At 38.8% G+C, this 23,591-nt stretch overlaps 1 protein-coding gene across 2 annotated transcripts in view; it reads left to right on the top strand.

Moving 5' to 3' along the window:
- Positions 1 to 23,591, top strand: part of DOCK2 (dedicator of cytokinesis 2) — a 173,508-nt gene that overhangs the window by 136,121 nt on the left and 13,796 nt on the right. Inside the window, exons 34-44 of one of the 2 annotated variants that reach the window (XM_061348426.1) lie at positions 3,709 to 3,794; positions 10,408 to 10,564; positions 11,896 to 11,936; positions 12,486 to 12,576; positions 13,667 to 13,786; positions 15,110 to 15,199; positions 16,174 to 16,278; positions 18,490 to 18,631; positions 20,274 to 20,355; positions 22,050 to 22,134; positions 23,402 to 23,584. In XM_061348426.1, the coding sequence (XP_061204410.1) occupies positions 3,709 to 3,794; positions 10,408 to 10,564; positions 11,896 to 11,936; positions 12,486 to 12,576; positions 13,667 to 13,786; positions 15,110 to 15,199; positions 16,174 to 16,278; positions 18,490 to 18,631; positions 20,274 to 20,355; positions 22,050 to 22,134; positions 23,402 to 23,410 (1,008 nt within the window). In that variant the 3' untranslated portion in view covers positions 23,411 to 23,584. Of the gene's footprint in view, positions 1 to 3,708; positions 3,795 to 10,407; positions 10,565 to 11,895; positions 11,937 to 12,485; positions 12,577 to 13,666; positions 13,787 to 15,109; positions 15,200 to 16,173; positions 16,279 to 18,489; positions 18,632 to 20,273; positions 20,356 to 22,049; positions 22,135 to 23,401; positions 23,585 to 23,591 lie in introns of those variants that run through there. The other variant, XM_061348425.1, reaches the window with a different exon arrangement.

Here is a 23,591-nt window from a genome sequence, read left to right as displayed (position 1 = left end):
AATTTTCACTAACACATTGGTAGTGAGCATTATAAAGGATATTGTCTTAAAGCTTTAGTATGAAATTTTGAGCATGTTCTTTCAAGACTGCCTTAGGCATCCAAGAGCCCAGGTTGACATTCAATTAAGACATAATTTTGCTGAACTTTAAGCATAAATAATTCATTTCTAATCTAATTTTTTCTAATGAGATAGGGGAAACAATCGCAAATGGAGCCATCTTTACTAGTTGAGGCTGTACCAGCACTTGAACTAGAGCTTGACTGGTGCCTGCCAGGTGATTTAATAACTTTCCCCAAAAGATCGATTTCCATACCCTGATACAGTTGTATGCCAGGACACGTGTATGGCAGGGCTCCCTTCTGCCATGTGTCGATGCTAGCTCAGGAGGCTGTGTCCTGCTTTATGCACACAATAGATGTGCACTAAGGGTGTAAAGTTATTTCAATTTATCCAGCAGGAATTTTATTTCATATAGCTCTTTCTAGAAAATCAACTAATCCCAGAGAAAACACAATTCCACCTCTGCCTATCTCAAGAATGACATACTATTCTTAAAGTTAGTGTAATGGGATATACACATAGGTTTATAAAGGGACATAATTGCCTTTGTGTTGGGCACATGTTGAAGGAATCCCATCCTGAAATGTTGATAACCCATCTTTCCTTGCAAGATCAGCTTGTGCATTTTAGTAAGACTTCCCAATGCAAGGCACATCATGAAGCAACCTCATACTGTTTGTTCTACCTGATCACGTGAGGCCAGAAACTAGAAAAGACTTACTTAAAAAAGAAAATAAAATTTAAAAAATAGCTCTTTGCAATGCAAGTGAAAATATGATTTAAAAAACATTGATCCAAATCATGTTATGGATTTAAATTGGCTTAGGAAAGAGTAATTCATCTGTGTTTATATTCTTGTTCAAGTAAGTCCTTCTGTTTGTGCTTGGTATTTTCAATTTAGTCTCTCCCACTGGCTCCACCAGTTGCTGAAGCCATCTGGAGAGGTTGTTGGCTTTCCACTGTCATTGGATTGTGCCAGAAAATAGTGCTGCCTGGTGGTATGTTCTTGGGCTTGCAGACTTACTGATAGAGGATAGACATTTATTCTTAGTGAATCTGAAGGAGCCCTGTATCTTTCTGAGCTGTCAAAGGTTACTAAAAGAGTGAATAAAGGTATTCTCAACAAGCTCCTCTGCTGCATGTGATCTTTAATTGCTGTAAGCACTCATATTTCTTACTTGAAATTTTATTATGTATAAAGATTTCAGAAGAATGTGAGATCAATCTGTTAGCAGACAGCAGGTTTGTATGGCTTAGTGCTTTGGACAGATCCATGTAGAAAAAGCTGAATGTTTTGCAGTTTGGTATTGAAGTGTGTTCAGAGTTGTGGAGATTTCTGAGATCTATGAGACAGATAAGCAGGTGTTTTAAAGGCATATTTTTGGCAATAACAATTAGGCACACTCTGTTTAAGTGAGAGGAGAAATACCCTTTCCAGGGCTTAATTTTGGCACAGACACATTAAAACTTTTGTCCTGGTTTCAGCTCTAACAGTTATTTTTTTTCTTTTTCTTAGTAGCTGGTGCAGTGCTGTGTTTTGGCTTTAGTCTGAGAACAATGCTGATAACACACCGATGGTTTAGTTGTTGCTCAGTAGCACTTGGTCAAGGACTTTTCAGTCTCTCATGCTCTGACAGTGAGGAGGGGCATAAGAAACCACGAGGAAGCAGAGACAGGACACCTGACCCAAACTAGCCAAAGGGGTATTCCATACCACAGCATGTTATGCCCAGTATATAAACTGGGGGCAGTTACTCAGAAGGCCCAGATTGCTGCTTGGCTGGGTATTGGTCAGTGGGTGGTGAGCAGTTGTATTGTGCATCACTGCTGATTACTGTTTTGGGGTTTTTTTCCCCTTTTAGTTTTATATTATCTCCCCTTATTTCCCTTAACATTATTACTTGTGGTAGAAGTAGTAGTTTTGTATTATACTTTAGTTACTGGACTGTTCTTATCTCAGCTCTTGGGGTGAGCGAGCAGCTGCTGGTGCTGAGTTATTGGCTGGGTTTAAACCACCACAGCTTTATTCTATATTTCTGCCAGCTGTTTTATCTGGTTTGGTTCAAGCAACTGGCTTTTCTGCAGCTTGTTGAGAAACTGCAGGAAAGATGCTTAGGAAGAGGTTTTTTGTCCTGATCCAGCATCTGTGAAATGATTGCCTCTTAGTGCAGTAATCAATTCTCTACCTGCTGAATAAGTGCTAGGAAGGATTTAAGAGGTGGATGGTTTTTAACTGGTGCTTGACTTGCTCTGTATTCACAGATTTCTGTCTTACCAGAGTAAGTCCACAGAAAAACCTCTAGAAAATTACTAGATTAGGTGGTTTTGATTAATATTGCCTTGTCCTGAAACTGCCATGTGACTATATTAACCACTTAACGTCTATAGACTAATACACATAGTATTTACACATAGAAATTAATAAAAAATCTTTAAATGTCTTTTGCACCCTGAAACAGCCAGAGTAATTTTATTTGCCCCCTTGTTTCTCTCTGTGTCAATTATAGTACTTTATTCTCTGGTATTGGTATAGTATGTACCATTCCACTGGTGATCTTGAATTTGTATTCAAATTACAGAGAAAGAGCTAATATTAGAGCAGCAAAACCTGCAAGTAACAGGACAAAGAATTGTTCTGGATCACAGAGTACTGGGGCTCCTAACAAACCAAGATTTTTTCATCCTCTAAGGAAAAAATAAGGTTCCCTCTTATTTGACACTGTCATAGAAAATAAAGAAATGGCACCAATGTAGTAGTCCTTTCCTTCTACTCAACTCAGAAAAAGGGATTTCTGTTTCTACTAAACAATTTCTAGTTTTCTCTGAGAACATTATGGGAAACATTTCGCAATGGAGACTCTGAGATCTGAAGTCATTAAGTATTTCGAGGAGCAGTATAGAGCCTATTCAGTGTTCCCAGAGATGAAATGGGCTGCAAGCTTCTGTTGGAATACTGGACTAATGCTGCTCAGTTCTGGAGTTCTGTTCTGCTGTTAATGTTTCTCACATGCATACTGTAGATGTTTGCAAATTCATATTCAGCAATGACTTTTTATATGTAGGCATCTCAGTGATAATTAACAGCACCGAATGTTCTTCATCCAGGCAGCAGACTATTTTAACCATTCTACGTCCTTTTAAACCAGTGCTATTCATATTTTCATGAACATTACTTTCCTACTCAGTCATCTCCAAATGTGCTGATGATCTTTAGGGTCCCTTCCAACCCAAACCATTCTATCAATCTGTGATCTTTCACACCTCTTGAAAATACTATCATAAAATCATTTTATGATTATTTTTTAAAACAAATTATCTTTTGTATTTCTGCTACAAGTCTGATGACAAATATCAACTATTTGAGGACATTTTTCAAACACACAAATCAATGCTGTTAGGTGCTTAGAAAATGGGGAGACCCCAAACAAACCATATGTATGTATATCCTCAGGTTATTTTTATCAGTTTGCACTAAGAAACAGGTATCTGGAGACAGTCAGGCGGGCATTATTCAACTGGAATGCATTCAAGCACTTAACCCTTGGGAGCATGTGATATAACAAACAAACCTCAGATATTCTTTTGATGCCATCTTGAAATGTGTTTGACCTCTGGGTATCTGCTCTATGTTTCTTTCTTTCTTAGTTTGAAAATGAAATCATTCTGAAGTTGGACCATGAGGTGGAAGGAGGACGAGGAGATGAGGACTACATGCAGCTGTTTGAATCCATGTAAGTAGTGCATCAGAACAAATGCCCTTGGGATGTGGTTTTATCTTATTGTGTCCACTTCTCAAGATGGTAACCTCAGTTAATATACAATTTTAGCAGCTGTTTTCATGAAGAAATGGAAATAACATATTGTTTGAGTAAGCCTGGTTTGGATTGTGGGTTTCTCATTTGAACTATTTTTCTAGTAGCTTTTCAGTATTCTTTGTTCCAGTTAAATTATGAAGAACTTATATCCAACCTGCATTTCTCTGCCCAACTTTTAAAGAAAAATAATCAAATATTCACTTTTTTATCTTTCCCATCTGTTTTTTCTTTATAACCTTTCATAGTTTTATCTCACAGTAGTAAGAAGTTATTTTAGAGCGTCTTACTTGCTTTTCTCAATGTGTGGCTTGGACTCCAAGGGGTTATTCTCTGAATTTACATAAGGCGATTGGAATGAGAATATTGCAAGATGTGGCAGTTTACTCATAACTTTTCTATTTCTCTGTTTCTAACAATCCCAGAGCCTGATAGAACATCTCCTCCTCTTGGCTGCCCACATTCAGGTTTATTCTCAGAGGTGCTCGCTGTGCCTGTGGCAGGCTGTTTGTGGGATGTACTAGGCAGTGTAGGAATCCTCATGCCTGCCTCTGAGACTGTGTCCCTAGCTCTGGGCCTTGGACTGTAACAGTGAGGAAACACATTGTTCCCCTTGTGCTTTCTCTAGTGCTGATAACCTAATAGTTATTGAGTACAGCTACCTGACAAAATCAATACAGGCCTTGTGACACGTAGCACTTATGTTTTTTACTTTCTCCAAGTCTGTTACCTTGTATGTATTGTACTTTTGTGTAAGGGGTAGCAAGCCTGGCAAAGTCACATTCCTCAGCAGGTGAAGCATCAAATCCTTGCATATACAGCAGTGGGAAAAAAAATCTACTTTCAGGGAAAAGATAATTTTGTAAAAAATACTGAACTCTATGATCAAAGACTAATGTGTAAATGTTATCTTCTGCAAATAACATGTAATTATGTTCTGATTAAAAGAAACTTTTAAAAGAAACATCATTTAAATCAAACATAATTTGAACATTTGGTATTTTAGTTTCATTTCTGGCCTATGAGGAGGCAGATAAAATGTAGAGGCAGATCTGAAAAAAGTAGAAGTACTGACACTTTTTAAGCAATATGAAATTGCTCTTTGAAACTGAGACACTGGCAAGGATTGGGTAAGTTTTAAAGATGTTTCTTTCACTTCCTGAAATTCAGTGACTATGTGAACTGGGAGCAATAAGCTAATGTTTCCACTTTGAATGCGGTTTGGCTTCAAGTGTTATGATAGCTTAGAGGTGATGCAGGTGTTCATAGCAGCTAGTGGTGTGACCGAAACCAGGTCTGCAAGGACGTCATATTCTTACTTACACCACTGCAAAGCCTAACCCATGACGCCTGCCTGAGCTGTCACTACAATTACTCATCTCTGAACGTGCAGATTCAGCTGACACAGGGACATTGACTGCACTGCTAAATTTCCCTTGCTGTTAGTAAGCTTTTTTTCCAAATATCCATACCAAATCTTCCTTGCCTTAGTTTAAGCCCGTTATTTCTTGTTTTACCCACAGGGGACACAAAGAATCATTTTTTCAATTTGTCTTTGCAGCAGCTTTTAACAACTTTGAAAGCTGCTGTTCAGTTTTCTTCAGCCTTCTCTTTATGGTAAGCAGCCCCAGTATTTCAGTTTACCATATGGAATGTTCTCTGAACATTCCTACAATGTCTAATTTGAAATATTTCATTTCTGGAGAAGGTATTCAAACTGTGACTTTAGCAATGCAGAGAGCAGAGCCTCCTTCAGATGTTGTGCAGGAGGCTCTTTGCAGTTCACTGTTTCTGAGCTGTGTAACTGTTTGCTTGTCTTGTTTGCAGTTTACTCTTGCATGCAAGTATTTTTTAGAGAACCGGTGTAACCTGTGCAGTTAAACCCCATCTTTGAGTAGTGCAGTTAAATAATCTCATCAAATACATTTCATAGCATTTGATCTCCTGCCTTTCCAAAGTACCCTTCTTTCTTTAATATACCTATTTTTTCCCCTTGATACTGCCCCCCGTTCTACAAGACTTTAAGTTCTAGGTCTCCACACTTCTAAAGATGTCACTTCATATTATCTTCAGATAATATTTTTTTGTTCCACCCTTGAACTTGCTTAATGATGCCTGCAGAGGAACAACTGAAGCAGAGGCTGGTGACCTGTCTGTGGTAGGACCTGGTTCTCTCCTCTCTGTTGGTTGTATGGTTGGTTAGGTTTAAAACTTCCTACCTCCTCACCTTTCACAGCAGGGATTTCAAACCTCTGTCCTCAACTCCCTGTTCCAACTGGATAGAAACCCAGTTAAACTGGGCTCCAGATTTATTCAGTTGGTCATATTTTCACCAGCTCATGTCCTGTAACTCTCTGCATTCCTGCACAGTTCCTGTTCCCACCTGAATGCAGAATGTAGCCATAGTCGGTGACTCCTATGAGTTGCTGTTCACTTGAGCTGCCAACATGTACCCGCACTGGCTGGTTGCTGGGCACTTAACTCGTGCCCCACAAACTACATAGGGTCAGGAGAAGCGTAAATGGGCTTGGCATTTGCCCATAGCCTGGAATGTTGGCATGTGCCATGGTAGGGTAGTGACCTGTGCAGATGAATGCTGTCCTGGACACCATCAAGGAAGAGTTGAGATAACGTGGAACACATGAGAGGCTGTTCTCTACAGGCAGAATAGACAAGGCTGCCTTGTTTTGGGAAGAGGAGGAGAATCGAGCTATGTGAATATGAGCTGAGGTATACCACTTGGCCTCCAGCTCAGAAAATGAATTCTGGCATAGCTTAGTTACTAATATAGGCACAACAGAAAATAGCATTTGGAAGCTTTCCAGATCCCCATCATTGCAGTCACCCATGTTATGCAGTTGTTGTCTTGAGCTTTAATGAAAATATTTTGTCTTTTAAAAATTCTGGGTTTTTTTCAAGCTCTGTTTAAAAATTCAAAGGTTTCTCACTCCCTCCTGGGGGAAAAGAAAAAAGTCTTCTGAAGTTTTACAGCTTCTTTTTATTGGGATTACTGTACAAAGCTGAGCAAGACAACATTTTAAGTCTTTTCTCATGAGACAGACATTCCTCTCTTCTGTTCTGTTTGCAGTTCCTTTGGTCACTGGGCTCAGCTCTCCAGGCTGTGCCCACCCCCAGCCTACTGGTGAGGGGGATGTTGGAAAGGCAGCCTTGATTCTGGGCAGCACTGCTCAGCTGTAGTGTGTTATCAACCTTTCTAGCTCCCAACACACAGCACAGCACTGTGAGGAACATTAACTCCAACTCAGCCAGACACAATGCATGCATCTACAAATATATACATGAAAAAAAACCCAAAAACAAAACTACCCACAAACCCCTCATATATATGTGTGTATATATATATATAGTACATATATAATAATGCAGTTTCTCAGAGAGAATCCCAGTGGAAAACAATAGTGCTAAGTAGGGGAAATAAGCTCTTAAGAGAAAGAAAATAATCCATAATGATTCTGATGATCATTTCATAGTGTTTAAACAGTTAAGCTTTAAAAACAAAGCTCTGACAGTAATGTGTAATATCTACTTCTAAATCGCTTCAGCACTTCATAGAAACAGCATATGCTAATATTATTAATGTAAGTTGGAATATGATTTATAAAACTCACCTTCCTATATTTTTGTCACTTAGTTCTAATTGCTTTTTTTCAGTCTGCAGGAAGCTTCATGTTTGGGTCAGGCAAATTGCTCTGGTTAGTAAATACCTTTTCTTGACCTGAAATCGTTATTTATGTTAGTTTGTACACTGAAGTGTGAGCAGCAAGTTCAAAGAGAAGGGACTAACTGTTGCATTTTCTGTTGCACAATAACAGTGGAGAGGAAGGTGTATTTTTTTTATCACAGTGATCCAAACAAAAACCCAAACCACAGAATCCCAAGGGTTGGAAGGGACCTCAAGAGATCATCTGGTCCAACTCCTCTGCAAGAGCAGGGTAACCTAGAGTGCATCACACAGGAACTTGTCCAGGCGGGCCTTGAATATCTCCAACGTAGGAGACTTCACAACCCCCCTGGGCAACCTGTTCCAGTGCTGTCATTCTCACAGTAAAGAAGTTTTTCCTGATGTTCACATGGAACCTCCTATGCTCCAGTTTACACCCACTGCCCCTTGTCCTATCACTGGACATCACTGGAAAAAACCTAGCTCCATCATCCTGATACTCACCCTTTACATATTTGTAAACACTGATGAGGTCACCCCTCAGTCTCCTCCAAGCTAAAGAGACCCAGCTCCCTCAGCCTCTCCTCATAAGGGAGATGTTCCACTCCCTTAATCATCTCTGTGGCTCTGCGCTGGACTCATTCAAGCAATTCCCTGTCCTTCTTGAACTGAGGGGCTCAGAACTGGACACAATATTTCAGGTACGGCCTCATCAAGGCAGAATAGAGGGGGAGGAGAACCTCTGTTGACCTACTAACCACCCCCTTTCTAATACACCCTAGGATGCCATTGGCCTTCTTGGCCACAAAGGCACAGTGTTGGCTCATGGTCATCCTCCTATCCACCAGGACCCCCAGGTCCCTTTCCCTTTCCCTACTATCCAGCGGGTCAACCCCCAACCTGTACTGGTACATGGGGTTGTTCTTCCCCAGATGCAAGACTCTACACTTCCCCTTGTTGAATTTCATCAAGTTTCTCCCCGCCCAATTCTCCAGCCTATGCAGGTCTCGCTGAATGGCAGCACAGCCTTCTGCTGTGTCAGCCACTCCTCCCAGTTTAGTGTCATCAGCAAACTTGCTGAGGGTATACTCAGTTCCCTCATCCAGGTCATTGATGAAAATATTAAACAGCACTGGTCCCAGCACCGACCCCTGAGGTACTCCACTAGTCACAGACCTCCAGCTAGATTCTGCCCCATTGATCACAACTCTCTGCCTTCTTCCCTTCAACTAGCTCTTGATCCACCTCACTACCTGATCATCAAGCCCACACTTCCTTAGCTTATCTATGAGGATGCTGTGGGAGACAGTATCAAATGCCTTACTGAAATCAAGAAAAACCACATGTACTGCTCTACCATCATCCATCCACCTAGTTACTTCCTCATAGAAGGCTATAAGGTTGGTCAAACATGACTTCCCCTTGGTAAAACCATGTTGGCTGCTCTTAATGACCCCCTCATCCTTGGTATGTTTAGAGATGGTGTCAAGAATAAGTTGTTCCATCACCTTCCCAGGGATGAAGGTAAGGCTGACTGGTCTATGATTACCCGGGTCCTCCTTACCCCTTATAGACTGGCATGACACTTGCCATCCTCCCATCCTCAGGCACCTCTCCTGTTTCTCACGCCTTACCAAAGATGACAGAGAGTGGCCGAGCAATGACCTCCGCCAGCTCCCTCAGCACCCCCGGGTGTATTCTATCCAGACCCATCAATTTATAGATGTCCAGATTGCTTAACTGATCCCTAACCCAATCCTCATCTACCAAAGCAAACTCCTCCTTTGTCCTGACTCCTTCTGGGGCTACAGGAATCTTGGGCCCCCGGGGAGAGTCTGCAAGAGTAAAGACAGAGGCAAAGAAGGCATTCAGCACCTCTGCCTTCTTTAAATCCTCTGTCTCCAGGGCACACACTTCGTTCAGCAGTGGGCCTATATTGCCTCTTCTGTTAGTTTTATCCCCTATGTATTTGAAAAAGCCCTTTCTATTGTCCTTAACCCAACTTGCAAGATTAAGTTCCAAGGAGGCCTTAGCTGTCCTAATTGCCTGCCTATATCCTCTAACAACTGTCCTATATTCCTCCCAAGTGGTCAGCCCCTCCTTCCATAATCCATAGATTCTCTTTTTCCGCATGAGTTTGCCCAGCAATTCCTTGTTTAACCATGCTGGTCTCAAAGCTCCCTTACTTGATTTCCTACCCATTGGGACACTCTGATCCTGAGCTTGGAAGAAGTGGTCCTTAAATGCTGACCAACTACCTTGAGCCCCTTTACCACCCAATACCCTTTCCCATGAAACTTCCCTTAGCAATTGATGAAGAGGCCAAAGTTGGCCGTTCGGAAATCCAGAATAGTGGCCTTGCTAGGTATTCTATTCCTCCCACACAGGATCCTAAACTCCACCATCTCATGGTCACTGCAGCCAAGGCTGCCATTGGCCATCACCACTTCCACCAGACCCTCCTTGTTGGTACTAGATCCAGCAGCGCTCCTCTCCTAGTTGGTTTGTCCACCATTGGCATTAAGAAGTTATCATCAATGCACTGGAGGAACCTCCTAGAATGACCTGAGCTGGTTATACCACAGATCCAGGTTGCTCTGTTCTGAAATTGTGGGTATACCCTTGAATTTGAAGTTATCTTCAGCCAGGAGAAGTAAATGGCTCATATTTTTTTATTTATTTATATCCCACCTGTCGTCTGGATTTCTAAATTACCAAGGCACAAAGGGAACTTCCAGTGCGTTCTGCAGTTCCTTTAGCCCTAATTTGGTATTGGCCTTCATGTCCAGTTTTTCAGCTGCTGGGCCACTAATTCTCACAGTACTGTAAACCCACGGTCTGTGTTTGTAGCCTTACAGAATGTGCAGGTCAGCATCCCAGCATTTGCCACCTGGTGGGAAGGTTTGTTTGCCTAGTTAAAGGCCTCTTGGAGAAGCTGCTGGATTACCGGACTGTGATGAATGATGAGAACAAGGATAACCGCATGAGCTGCACCGTGAACTTGCTGGTATGTTCTCTTGTCATTCCTGTGTGAGGACAGGGAAGAGCTTTAGAATGCAGTTTGTAATGATGAAGGTAAATCTTCCTGGGGACAAGAGTGACTGACAGTGCTCAGCAGTGATTTAAACTCTGAGGCAAGATGCTTTTATATCTGTTTGTGTGGATATATGCACAAACCTGAAAGCAATGTCCTTCAGTTCTTTGGTTTTGCTTGTGTGTTTTATACACTTTCATTCTGTGGATAAATAAGGAAATCTATTGCTTGAGTACCTTTTGATAGGCTTAATGTAATAATGGGCTATTCCAAAGTCAAGTTTTGCATCAGAAGCTAACCTGCTTGCTGCTTTAGCAATTCAGCAATTACAGTTTTAATATCTGGGAAGAAATCTGCAAGATGCACTTGCACTGAGGTGCCAAGAAGATTTGAGTCTCTGCTCTGTAGGCCACCCTGTTTTGTACTATTCCTATTTTGTGTTGAGGATATCACATACAGAGATTCCTCTACCGGGGGATTCCTCTAAGCTGAAGAGAAACCTTCATCAGCTGTAAAGGTTGGAGGGAGAGCATGGTTAGTACATATTGCGCTCACATACTCTTCTGTTCATCAATAATTGCTGCGCCATGCAGTATTGATTTCTGCAATTCTTGAGGAGGCAACTCTTGTCAGACATTGTGCATAGCCTTAGCAACTCATACACCCGCAAAAGTGCAGTTCTTGCAAAAATGGGTTTACTCCTGGAATCAGCCCTTTAGAGGTATTACACAACAGTGTTCCATATCAACAGCGTGGCCTATCAGCTTCAATAAATACCACCTTTTTTTCTGGCCACCGTGTGTAGCCATAGCATGCAGTTTATTCTGTTAATACATTTGGATAACCATATTTTCCTCTTCTTCAACACAAAAACTTTCACTAATGATTTCATTAGTGAACTAGAAGAAGCATACATATGTATACTTCTAATTAGTTATTATTATACATATGTATAATATGTATTATAAAACACATACAGATATATGTATATGAATATATACATATTATATGTATGTTTTAATATATATTATATATAACACATGTATATATAATTGTCCTGGGTGTATTATACATACATATGTATAATAGTATATAATTGTCCTGGGTGTATTATCCATACATATGTATAATAATAACTAATTAAAATATTGTAGTAGAGCCAGGTTTAAACATAAGACAGTCTGTAGATAATGTATTTATTGCTCTGTCCAACTACCAAGAAAAGTGAAGCTTTAGCACATGTATTTTTATCTTGTTTTAATGAAAGAAATTAGGAGATAACTTCTAAATGTTTGTGTCCCTAGAATTTCTACAAGAACATTAACCGTGAAGAGATGTATATCAGGTATGGCAGTTGTTCTGTTGGATCTGTTGCGGAGAGAGCAATGATATTCTCTTGTGAACACTGGCAACATAGAAACTACTCTTCCGCCCATGCCACCATCCAGGTTTTACAGGGACTTGCTTTGTCTTTCTGGGTTGTTTTTCTCCTTTGCCTTTATCTCTTGTGCCAGCATTTATTTACTTGGAAAATGTTTACATGCAGTCCAAAAGTGCTGCAGAGGAACGCAACTGTCTTTAGTAAAGAAATAATGGACTCAGAGGTCTGATTTAGACCTTGAGTCTAGTAGTTGTTCCTCTCTGAGGTGGAGCTGACAGCAGTTCACAGAAGTTTGGCTCCTTCTCCTTTGTGCGATGTTTCAGCACACACAGCACAGAAAAGTCTGAACAAATGCACAGCACTTTAACCCACTCAGAGTGTCCTTAAAGATTCTCTGGGTGGTGACTGCATGGCATCTACCTTGAAGCTTCCATTACAGGTGTTATCTGTAACTTCTGTGACACTTCCAATCATGTCAGTATCTAGTGTCATTCTTGTTCTCTCCTCTAATAGATATTTGTATAAGCTGCGAGATCTTCATCTAGATTGTGAGAATTACACAGAAGCAGCATATACCCTTCTGCTCCACACCTGGCTCTTGAAGGTTAGGTTTTCTCAATATGTAAGATCTTGCAATTTCCAAATTTATAAACTAAAAAGTGATAGGCTTAATCTCTGTATTTACTGTGTATATGTAACTTTCCATATGAGTATTCAAGTTTCTAGTTAAAAATACTGCAGTAAGTAACACAAAATGAACATTCATTGTTGAAATAGTGGTATTTTCCATAGCTGATTAAAAGCTAAACTAAATATTATAGCAAAAGTATTTTTTTCATGGAGATAACTTTGTGTGCAAATTCTGAAGCCACTTAACTTTGACATGGGTTTCATTTTGCCAATTTCTCACTATCCCAAATGCTACAGTGATGAAAATGAACTGCAGTTTCTCACAGCTTTCACAGGGGACGTCTGACTTTTCATTTCAAATCATATGGATCACTCCATCAAATGATGTTTGCTTTCTCTTGCAGCTGGTAACGATTTTTTGCTACAAGTAATGTTTGTTGTCACTGAATCTGATGTTATAAATAGACATGGTCAGTAAGACGCATTCCATTTCCAGGGAAAATTCAACATTTAAATGTTCTTCAGCAAAAATCTGATTTATTTAATGGAAAAACTCATTTCAAAAGAAATTATGGAATTTCTTTGAGTGCAGAACCACATAAATGTTGCTTTTTATGGTGCTATTTTGCTTAAACTTCATTTTGACTTTTCTGATCATACAAAAATATGAAGCAGATTGTGTGTATTGGTACAGACAAAGATAACGTTACATGCAAATATTTTAATACAAAACCACCACATAAACCCCAAATTAGTCTGGATGGCACCACTGAAATAAAACAAATTTTCTCACACAGACTTTTTATCCCACATTTCTGCTTGAGGAGCAGGAAGGAACAGAAGTTTTTAAAGTATTTTGTCTAGTCCTGGCTATCACATGAAGCAGAGCATGTGTTGGAGGAGATGATGGAAACATTCTGAGTGCCTCTTTGTGGTCATGTAAAAAAGACTGAGGAAAAAAACACTGTGAAAAGCCCAGGGGACCAGATCTTGGGGTAGGGGAGGTGTCTGTGAAAAGCTGAACTTCCAGAAAATTGTGGGTTTTAATATGGCTTTATTCTCAGTGGTCAGATGAGCAGTGTGCTCCCCAAGTTATGTCAACAGAGTTCCAGTGTTCACAGACCTATCGCCAGTTGAAAGAGAATTTGTATGAGAAGATCATTGAATACTTTGACAAAGGAAAGGTAGGTCTAAAGAGTTCTTCTCCTGCCAAATTTCTTTTTACCATGTTACTTTGTATAGTTATATTTAATGAATATTCTCTGTATAAAACATTTGTGTAGGAAAACCTCTTTGAAATGTGGGTCAACTACAAATTGCATTTTGAAGGGTTATTCATAGTGCGTATCTTTATATGAACATAATTTTTTCAGTAACCATACTCACCAAGAAAGAGGACTGGTGCTTACACTAGTCATGAGCATCTCTGTAAGGCACCAATAAAATAGTAACAGTTCTTGACTATACTTCCCTTTACTGCACAAAAACCCACAGACTACACAGACCTCACTGCTGACCCATTCCGTCATTATCTCCTGAAACCAGACAGTTCAAAATGGACATATTTACTTCAGTGAAGCCAGAGAACTGCATGTTTGATGTTCAGCACCTGGGGTTAGTTCAGCTTTCTTAAAAACCCCTGTTAATACGATCGCCTGTCAATGCAATGACAATAGAGTTGAGATTTCTGAAAATCAAGTAAAGGGCTAGAAACCAAGGCAAAATTCTGCACTGCTGGATAAGGTTCATAACCACCCAGCCTAGGAAGACCTAGTACCACCAGAAACCTCCTTTTGTCTCCTCTATTCTGAACACATGAGAAGACTGACAGAATTTGTGGATATATCCTCAAAAGAGGACATTTCTATCTGCTTTAAGACCATTTTTGTGCTGCATACATTAAGCACCTATAGCAGAAGAGTATAAACTGTCCCAGGCTTTCCAAAGCATCTTGGTAATTCATCATGGTAATTTTCAGAGCTGGTATTAAGTTGTGTGGAAGGAAACAAGCTGCTACTCCAGGCAAGTGGCAGTTGAAGTCACTTAAGTTTTTAGCTGACATGGGAGGCTCTTATATGCAAGTCTACTGGTGATAATGTGTCCTTCTGAATTTCCTGTGAAGTGTGCTGGGTTTAAGGAGAGGCAGGTGGCAGTCCCTTTATACACTGCTGCTGTGCTTACGGTATATTCTGCATGTTATGTATCTTACTGTTTTTCTCTTCTTTTTTAATGAATCTGAAAGGTCAGGTGATTCTTTTACTAGCTCATTGTAAGAATGAAGTGGGTTTACTTGTTCCTTCCCATAATAAACCATATAACACTTTTATTTTTTACATTAATCTGCTTTCCTAAAATTTATGATTGCCTTGAGTCTTCGTTCTAAATGTGCAGGTAATAAATGACTTCAATTTAAAGACAGCATAATCCATAAAGCTGTAGTTAAACAATGATGCATTAGAAACCTGTTGGTACTGGAATGCCTTTATGCATTTGTGGTTGTATTGCAGATGTGGGAAGAAGCCATAGCTTTATGCAAAGAACTTGCAGATCAATATGAAAAGGAAGTTTTTGACTATGAACTTCTAAGTCAAAACCTGGTATGTTTATTTAGAGGTCTTAAAATTATTTCAGTCACAGAAATGAGTACTTTTGAGCTGTCAAATGATAGAGCTGCTTATGAGCTTGTTATCTACAGTGGGGTTTTTAATTCATTTGTCAAAGAGTTGTTATGTTTTATTGTAACCAGCCACCAGTAGATATTCCTAAAGAGCTTTGTTCAAGTTGCATGGCCATCTGCCTAGTAAGGTATTTTGAGACTTCTATAGATGAATCAACATGTTCTCAGCACAATTTAAAGACATGTATAAAATAAATGTAACAGTTTTTGAGGCCTTTTAGGGTACATGTTAGGGTACACTTTAGGGCAGAAAAAGCACCTGGATGCATTTTTTTTTCATTGAAAATTTTCTTTAAATTTTAGGAACTGGAATCAGTAGAAGCCAGTATTTTTGCCAGTTCCATTTTCAGCTGCAGTGCTGGGTGTCTCCTAGCTATAACACAGGAAATACAAATAGTAACCCTAAATGACACTTGGTATTTTAGGGAAGACATTCTTCCAAGCCCTTTACATAGAGTGTGTCCTTAGCATGACGCTAGGGAGAAAGTGTGAGTAGATCCATAACTCTGAAAACATTTGAGGTGGGGAGTTTTTCCAAGTGGGTTATTTCAGTAATATTAGCAGTGAAGTGTTTAAAGTGTAAACTATGACTTGGTTGTTTGTTTTTCTGTTCCTGAAGAAATGAAAGGTAAGGCGGACTCTGAGACCACATAATTCAAGTTAAAGCCATAAACATTTAGCTATGTATTATATCTGCATATAAATGTAAACAATGTTTAACATACTGCAGCAGTACACGTGTCAGTGCATGCAGACTGATTAGTGCTGTAGCTCTCTGACTGATTGGTAGTTCTCACATATTCACTGAGAGCTGTAACACAGAGCCTAGTATTGCTGTGCAGGTTAACAGCAAATAACCCAAACAGAACTAACTGCAGTTGCTTTTGCTTTCAGATTCAACAGGCAAAGTTCTATGAAAACATCATGAAAATTCTGAGACCTAAACCAGACTATTTTGCTGTTGGGTATTATGGCCAAGGATTCCCCACATTTCTAAGGGTAAACCTGTTTAAACTCTTACTTTTTTTTTATTTTTCATGTATTTTCGTATGCTTCTAAAAATGTGAGAGAGCTTTCCTAATGAGTCTCTGGGGATATTTGGCATGGATTTAGTTTTGCTTGGGTGCAGGACTTTAGAGAACCTGAATTGTCACTTGTAAGGCTGTGCACGAAATGTTTTCAGATGTGTTTTTAAAGTTGACTATTTCTCTTAGTTTGATTGTAGAAACTGAAGGATACTTCAACACCCAAATGCAGCAATATGATTTAATTCGGTGCAGGTAGTTCTTCATGGTTTGTGGGTATTAGAACTGGATGATCTTAAGGTCCTTTCCAACCCTAACTATTCTATGATTCTGTGTTGCTTGGATGAGTCCCCACACAGGTTATTGATAATTAGTAGAATGCTATTAACTAACTTGTGTCCAAATTAAACCCAAAATTCTGTTTCACATGAGAGAGGGATTTTAAGTGGGCCTTACATGAACTGCCAAGAGTTTCACTTTTATGTTGCCTCTCAGCTACAACTGAAAAACACTGCCAATGTAGAAACAGCATATTTCTCAGACCAATGCACTCTATCAACAAATATTGTGTCTTTAACAGTGGGAAATAGTAGTTAAGTAGAATAGGGAAGAGGAGTATACTGTAGAGAACATGTGTAGTGATACTGACCCAGTAAATATTCCCTGCGTACCTGATAAAGAGCTTCCTGGGCTGGAGGTGACAGTTTTGTTTTCTAACCCTTCATGGATTGTTCAACAGTGAATTTGTCCAGTTGCTTTCTGAACTGATGCCCTCCAGAACAGTGGCCCAAAAGTATGTGTGCTGGAAATTTGCTGTTGCCTTTTTGTTGTCGTCTGATAATTTTTCTACTCTAGTTCTTACAGGGAGACTGAACAGTTTTCCTTTAACTTATTTCCTCATCCCATTCATGATATATTGTTCCTTATAGTTTTGGTTTGTCTAATGCAACCACTCCATATGTTTAACATCCTGGTTCCCTTGCTGTCCATGTCCTAGTTCATGAGATGGCAGGACAGGAAGTGTACATAGTATTTGAAATGTGGATATACTATAAGTTAGTTCAGTGTGATATTGATTCTTCATTTCTTTCCCTGTTTTCCTTGTAATGACCCAAGTTCACATTGCTTCTTTGATATCTGATATGCATTGAGCTGACGTGTTCATACCAACTGTCTGGTATGACTCCTGAATGAAAGTTTTTTCCTGAATGGTAACAGCTAGTTGATATTTTAGGTCAATTATGGTAAGTTTGAGCTGTTCTCATTAAACAGACCTCTATACACTGAATCTACTCCCAGTTTTCTTTGCTTTTCTCCACTTTTGACTACTATGTGAGAAACAAGAATCCAAAGGGTCTGCTTTTAATCAGGAAATCTGTCAGACTTAGGAAGTCATGCAGAAATGGTTTTTACTTTATACTTTTACTTTTTACTGGTTTTAAAAGAGCATTGCTTTCTTTTAACCACAGTAGTGCATGTCTTCAGAGCATAAAACTAACCTGAATATTTGATGTTTTCTTGTAGAAGAAAAATCTTTTCTTACATACTACAATGAATATTGTAACTTTCTTTACTCTTAAAAAGCAGTAAAAGACCTCTCTTAGCCAGTTTTAAAGGCCAAAGTTGCCTTGAAAACAGTGGAAAAATATGCTAATATTACACCAAATTAAGCATTCACCTTTTGTTTCTGGTATTATAGATGTACCCCGTTTAATAAAGTAAACTGAACCACAAATGAAGTTAAGAGTATTGTAAATGAGGACATGTCATAATATCAAGGAGAAGGAGCAGGATCAGGCAAAGGAAACATATACATTAGTATTAGAAAGCTATGAAAACTGGATCCAGAATGTTTTTGAGAGGTGCTTTTGCTTGACAGACAAGAAGAAAAAGAGTTGCAGTACTTTCCTTACCTCCCATTCTGATTTAATTCTGTACAGGAGCATTCCTAGTGCTGATGCCACTCTGTCTTCATTCTGTCTAATAATATCCAGTAGGAACTCTGGACAGTCAGTGCTGCCTTCTAGCACCCAAAGTGGTGTCCCGCTTCATAGTTAATGAATATTCAGAAAGCAGTAACACTCACTCCAAAATCTGGAAATGCTGTTGTGTCTTTGTACTGACAAACATGCATCTCTAGCTTCTGCCTCAGCTTCATATAACCCAAGAAACTTATTCCTTGCAGAACAAAGTATTCATCTATCGTGGGAAGGAATATGAGAGGAGAGAGGATTTCCAGGCACAGCTGATGAGTCAATTTCCCAGTGCTGAGAAGATGAACACCACCTCACCTCCTGGAGAGGAGGTGAAAAGCTCTCCTGGTCAATGTATCCTTTAACACATGGGTGATGACAAAATGAAAGCGGGTTAGGGGGGCCTTGTTTTTAGCAAGAGTTTATCCATGTGGAACAAGAATTTCCTAAAAAGGAAGCAAGTTTATTAATGTGGCAGCTCAGTTTGCACTTTGATGTCCATCATGTAGTTTATGTTTTGTTCCTAAAGTGTTTGCTCCTGGTTTTCTTACAGTTCTAAGCACTCTGTCTCTTTCAGTCATCATGGAATCATGTCGGTTTGAAAAGACCCTTAAAATTGAGTCCAGCCTTAAACCTAGTCCACAATTAAGCCATGTGTCTAAGTGCCATTTATACACGTTTCTAATACATCCAAAAATGGTGACTTGACTACTGCCCTGGGCAGCCTGTTCCAGTGCTTGACAACCCTTTCAGTGAACACTCATTCGAGTCCAGAGATGGTTTACCTTTATTTTCTTCAGATGGCAAAACTAGTGATGAACACCTGAATTGGCCAAGTTTAAAGCAGTGATTTGTCAGTTACCTCACATTCCTAGCTGTTGCTTCTAGATACTAAATTGTCTTCCTTGAGCATTGTTCTGACTGACACTGCACTTGGCTATCACCTGTATGTCTGGCATCAGAAGTAGGCCTCATGTCAGTCTCAAAGGAAAATTAACTCATAAACATCATTGACCACCTTTTAAAATACCCCAAACTATTCTTGTTTAGAAGTACTCAAACAGTTGCTTGGATGCATTATCTTTTTCTTCATGTTTTGATTTAAATCATTCCTGGCTGAGCAGATATGAAATCACCTGATTGTATCAGACCTTTTTTTTTTGTCACATGTTGATTTTCCTTTATTAATTCTCAAGGTAATGGAACATTTCACACACTCTCTTAGGTGTAGTCTAATAGAACCTGCTGGAGGAGAAAAGAATCCTGCTTTCTCTTCACATGGTTGGGCCTTATTACAGGCTTTCCTAAAGTCCTACATTAAACTTGAGTGCCAAGCTCTCATAAGTCTGATTGGTATCTTAACTAATTGTATTTTTTTTAAGATCATATGCTTCAGTCCTTTCTTAGAGTAGAATTGCTCAAATCTAACAGAAGATATTCACTACTTATGCATTTCAGAAAAATCTAACCAGAGGACGTGAGTTTCAGATATATTGAAATACATAATATGATATATTTACTTACAAGTACAGTATTCAGCTCAAAAAATAACACTTCTGTGGAAAAAAATCTGCAGTAAAAGGGCTGCTCAGTTACAGATTTCCAAGATGAAATTCTAAACATGAGGACCTTACATATGCTTAAAGCTAAACAGTGAAATCCTTAACATCAGATGTTGTTGATGGTTTTTTTGTAAATTGGCAGGGATTTAAAATTTAATGAATGATTCAGTGCAATAAATTCCGCTACACATACTCAAACTCAGTAAATAATAAAAATATACGGTTCAAAATGAATATTAATATGTATTCACTAGTTACTAGTGGCAGATTTTTCCTTTTTGGCAAAGCGAGCAGCACAAACGAAACCCTGATCCTTGTAAATATTTCATCAGGAAATGTCTTTTTTTATTATAATTCTGTTTTTCATTTCCCCCACAGCCTGCAGTGTTTCAAACCAATAGTCAATGACATGGCCTTAACTTACATGGTTTCAGATATCCAGTGTTTTACAGTGCAGCCAGTCCTCGAGGAGCAACCCAGATTCAAAAATAAGGCAGTACCTGATCAAATTATAAAGTAAGTGAATTTCTGTAGTAGATAATATAGTGAAAGGCAGACCATGCTCCTAAACTGACCACCGTTACTCTGTGAGTTCAGTCATTTGCCAATGGATCTTTTATTGTCTTAGTTAACTGACTTATGTATTCCCTAGGAATTTCATGAAAAAATATCTACCACTTAAGGACTAGCATATGGTGACAGGGTGGGGAGGTGAAATCCAGGCTTTGGGTCCAAGTTATTGTATTTTTAACACAGCTTCTTAGGTAAATGATGGAGAGAGAGGTCGTAGAGGTGGCTGGCAGCACAACAATGGTTGAGTTGAAGGCTCTTTTACAACAGATTCTTGTTATGACTTGCTTTCGAAGTGCAAAAGACATTGAGCAAAAAGGTTTCCATTTGTACTATGGTCAAGATTTTGTAAAGGAGAAAAGGAAATTAATTGTCCAAATTATTTTGAGACCAGATTAGCTAACCTTTGTAGAACAGCTTGAACATACTACATGCTCCTACTTAAGTGTTCTAACTACACATCTGAAAAGTGATAGTTCATTCCAATTGCTGATGCCAAAACTGCATACAGTAACTACTGGAATATTGGCTGACTTCAGGCTTGTGAGACTTTTGCCTCTAAATCCATCAGTATATAAAAGGGTATTACAAGATGGAGAGAGACTCAGGCCTGTAGTGACACAGTGATGGCACTGTACAGTACTTCCTTTTCTTTATTGATGCAGATAACCTTAGTAGGTTGGATCAGAAACCATATGTTCCTATGAAAAACCATACCATAAGCTTCCTTAGCTCAGCTGTTTGGGGTGATCTTAATTTGTTTCTTACTGTAGGTTTCCAAAACATGGCTTGTTTTTACTTTAAAATATTTTATTTTCTCTACAAAGTTAGCTCTTACTTAAAATATAATTAATCTTTAAGGACAAAAATTGAAAAAAAAAAAAACAACAAAAAGAGAGGGATGGTTTTTTTTTGCAGAGAGACAGAACTGTGCAATCTCTGCTTTTGAATCAGCCAGTACTTAAAGCCAAGGGGTTACAAAGTCAGTGAAAATATGTGCTTATAGGGATTAGGAATGATTCATTAGCTAAACAGAATAGACCATAACATGAATTTGCAATAGATTCTTTACACTGATGTCCCCTTCTGCGAGTATTTATATATATTTTCTTGTCTGTCACAAAAATTTCTCAGTAATGGCTTCAAATGTTTAGATTCTTGAATACCTCTAGTTCTGCATTGTGAGCAGAATTGCTAGGCATCATTAAACTGATGTGGCATGTGCTGTGGAGGAAAAACCACATGTATTGCAGTTCAGGTGAATACAGCCACTCTGTTCAGCCAGTTATTTTGAACAAAATATTTTCCTTTTCTATGTCATTCTAAAGCAGGCAAGCAGTGTGCATGCCACAGCAAGAGACAGGAAAGCAAAAATCTTTTCTAGACCTTCTGCTGGAGGTTTTAACATAACTACACCCAGTCACAAGCTGAAGCTTCATACTTGTAAAATACTGTGTGTTGACCCTGATCTATAGATAAATAGTTGTCTCCTGAGTTTTCAGTAAAGTGTCTTTATTCTGAGCAGTAAATTTGCTTTTAATTAAAAAGTCAACTGCCTCAAAATGAAATATTTCACTGAGATACCAAGATCCATAAATTTCTGAATTCTGTATTTTACAATAGCTTTTTTATTCTTCCAGTTTTTACAAATCTAACAATGTGCACCTGTTCCACTACTCAAGGCCAGTCAGAAAAGGATCTGTTGACCCTGAAAATGAATTTGCTGTAAGTAGATGAATGACAGAATGATGGATGATCTTCTGGTAGCTGTGACTGAATTCTGATCTAGATCCTTTCTTAGTCTCAGATCACTCCTTACAGACACCCTAACTTTAGGATCTGGTTCAAAAAAACTAAACACAAGGTTTTTCCATTTCAGCATTACTTCTGTTTACTTACTCAATGATACATGCCTTTTTCAGTTGCAGGTAAACATTATGTAGTGAAGTGTGTTCAACACATTTGTGTTAAGCAGTAACATTCTCTGGTACAGATTTTCATTATGAAACAAGATTCATGTACATGAATCTCAAATGGTTTGCCTCTTGCAGCTGACAGCACTTGAGTCATCTGCCAGCTTGGCAATGAGAGGTATGTGTTGACTGCCTTCATCAGTCCTCCTAAATCCAGACAGACTGCAGTACTACCTGTGTCATTTTTATTCCCACGCCCTATGGTGTAATACTGAGAACGGTCTTTGTTGTTTAACTATTCTAGGAAATCTGCAATGTCATACATTATTTTTCAGTGTCATGCATAAAAATGTGGTAAACTTCTATATTGTCATTTTATAGATACCTGATACTGTATAGTTTGTCATGGAACCATGTCATCAGGTCCTTAAGGTGTGTTCTTGGGATAGTGGTGGGAAAAGCTATTTATTTAAAAGAACGGACCATTTCAGTTCTGTGTGTGTTGATTAGTCCTGTCAACAGTTTCACTTGAGAAGCTTCTCACCCTTTTAATTTAATATTGTTAAATTCAGTACTTCAAAAGCAAACTCTACCTTGACATCTCACCTTTGCACTGTATTACCAAGACTCATGATGCACACCAACTTCCTTTGCAAACCAGAGTTTTGAAACTATTTATGAATATACCTTGGAATTGTTTTACAAAACCTACATCGGTAATGTTTTCACTGCTGATGACAGTAGCTAATATTCATACTTGCATCAGATAGGTGAAGTTAGATGAGCCAATACTGATAAAATAAAGAGCAATAGCATAAATGAAGTAGTGGCATTTTAAACTACCAACAGCTAGTCTTGTTCAAAGAAGAAAGGAGCAGAAAAGGGTAAGAATGCTGGTAAGTTTTTGCAGGCGTATTACTGGGTTTAATTGCAGAAATATGTGGAGGGAGGAAGAATACTCTGGGTAGAGGTGAGAGTAGGTCATTTAGTTGTGATCATTCAATCTGTAATGACAAAAATAGGAATAGATACCAAAAGATGCAAAAGTGTTTTTCTTTTTCCTCTGTTTTGTGCTACAGATGATGTAATCTGAATCCAGACAAATGACTTGTGCAGATCGCTGTGCTCAATTCATTTTGTAGAGTCCTTTAATGCAAAAATGTGCATATAGTTTCCATCTATATGCTTAGACTGACATTCCAGAAGGCAGGAAAGATTAAAGTTTAAATCCTGACATACCATTTTCTCCCTGCTATGTTTTTTTAATAG

The sequence above is a fragment of the Neopsephotus bourkii genome, unplaced genomic scaffold, assembly GCF_033783945.1.
Source record: "Neopsephotus bourkii isolate Nb327-2 ecotype Australia unplaced genomic scaffold, CSIRO-AGI_Nbou_v1 NB_357, whole genome shotgun sequence".
NCBI lineage: Eukaryota > Metazoa > Chordata > Aves > Psittaciformes > Psittacidae > Neopsephotus > Neopsephotus bourkii.
This window is presented reverse-complemented; position numbering and strand designations above follow the sequence as displayed.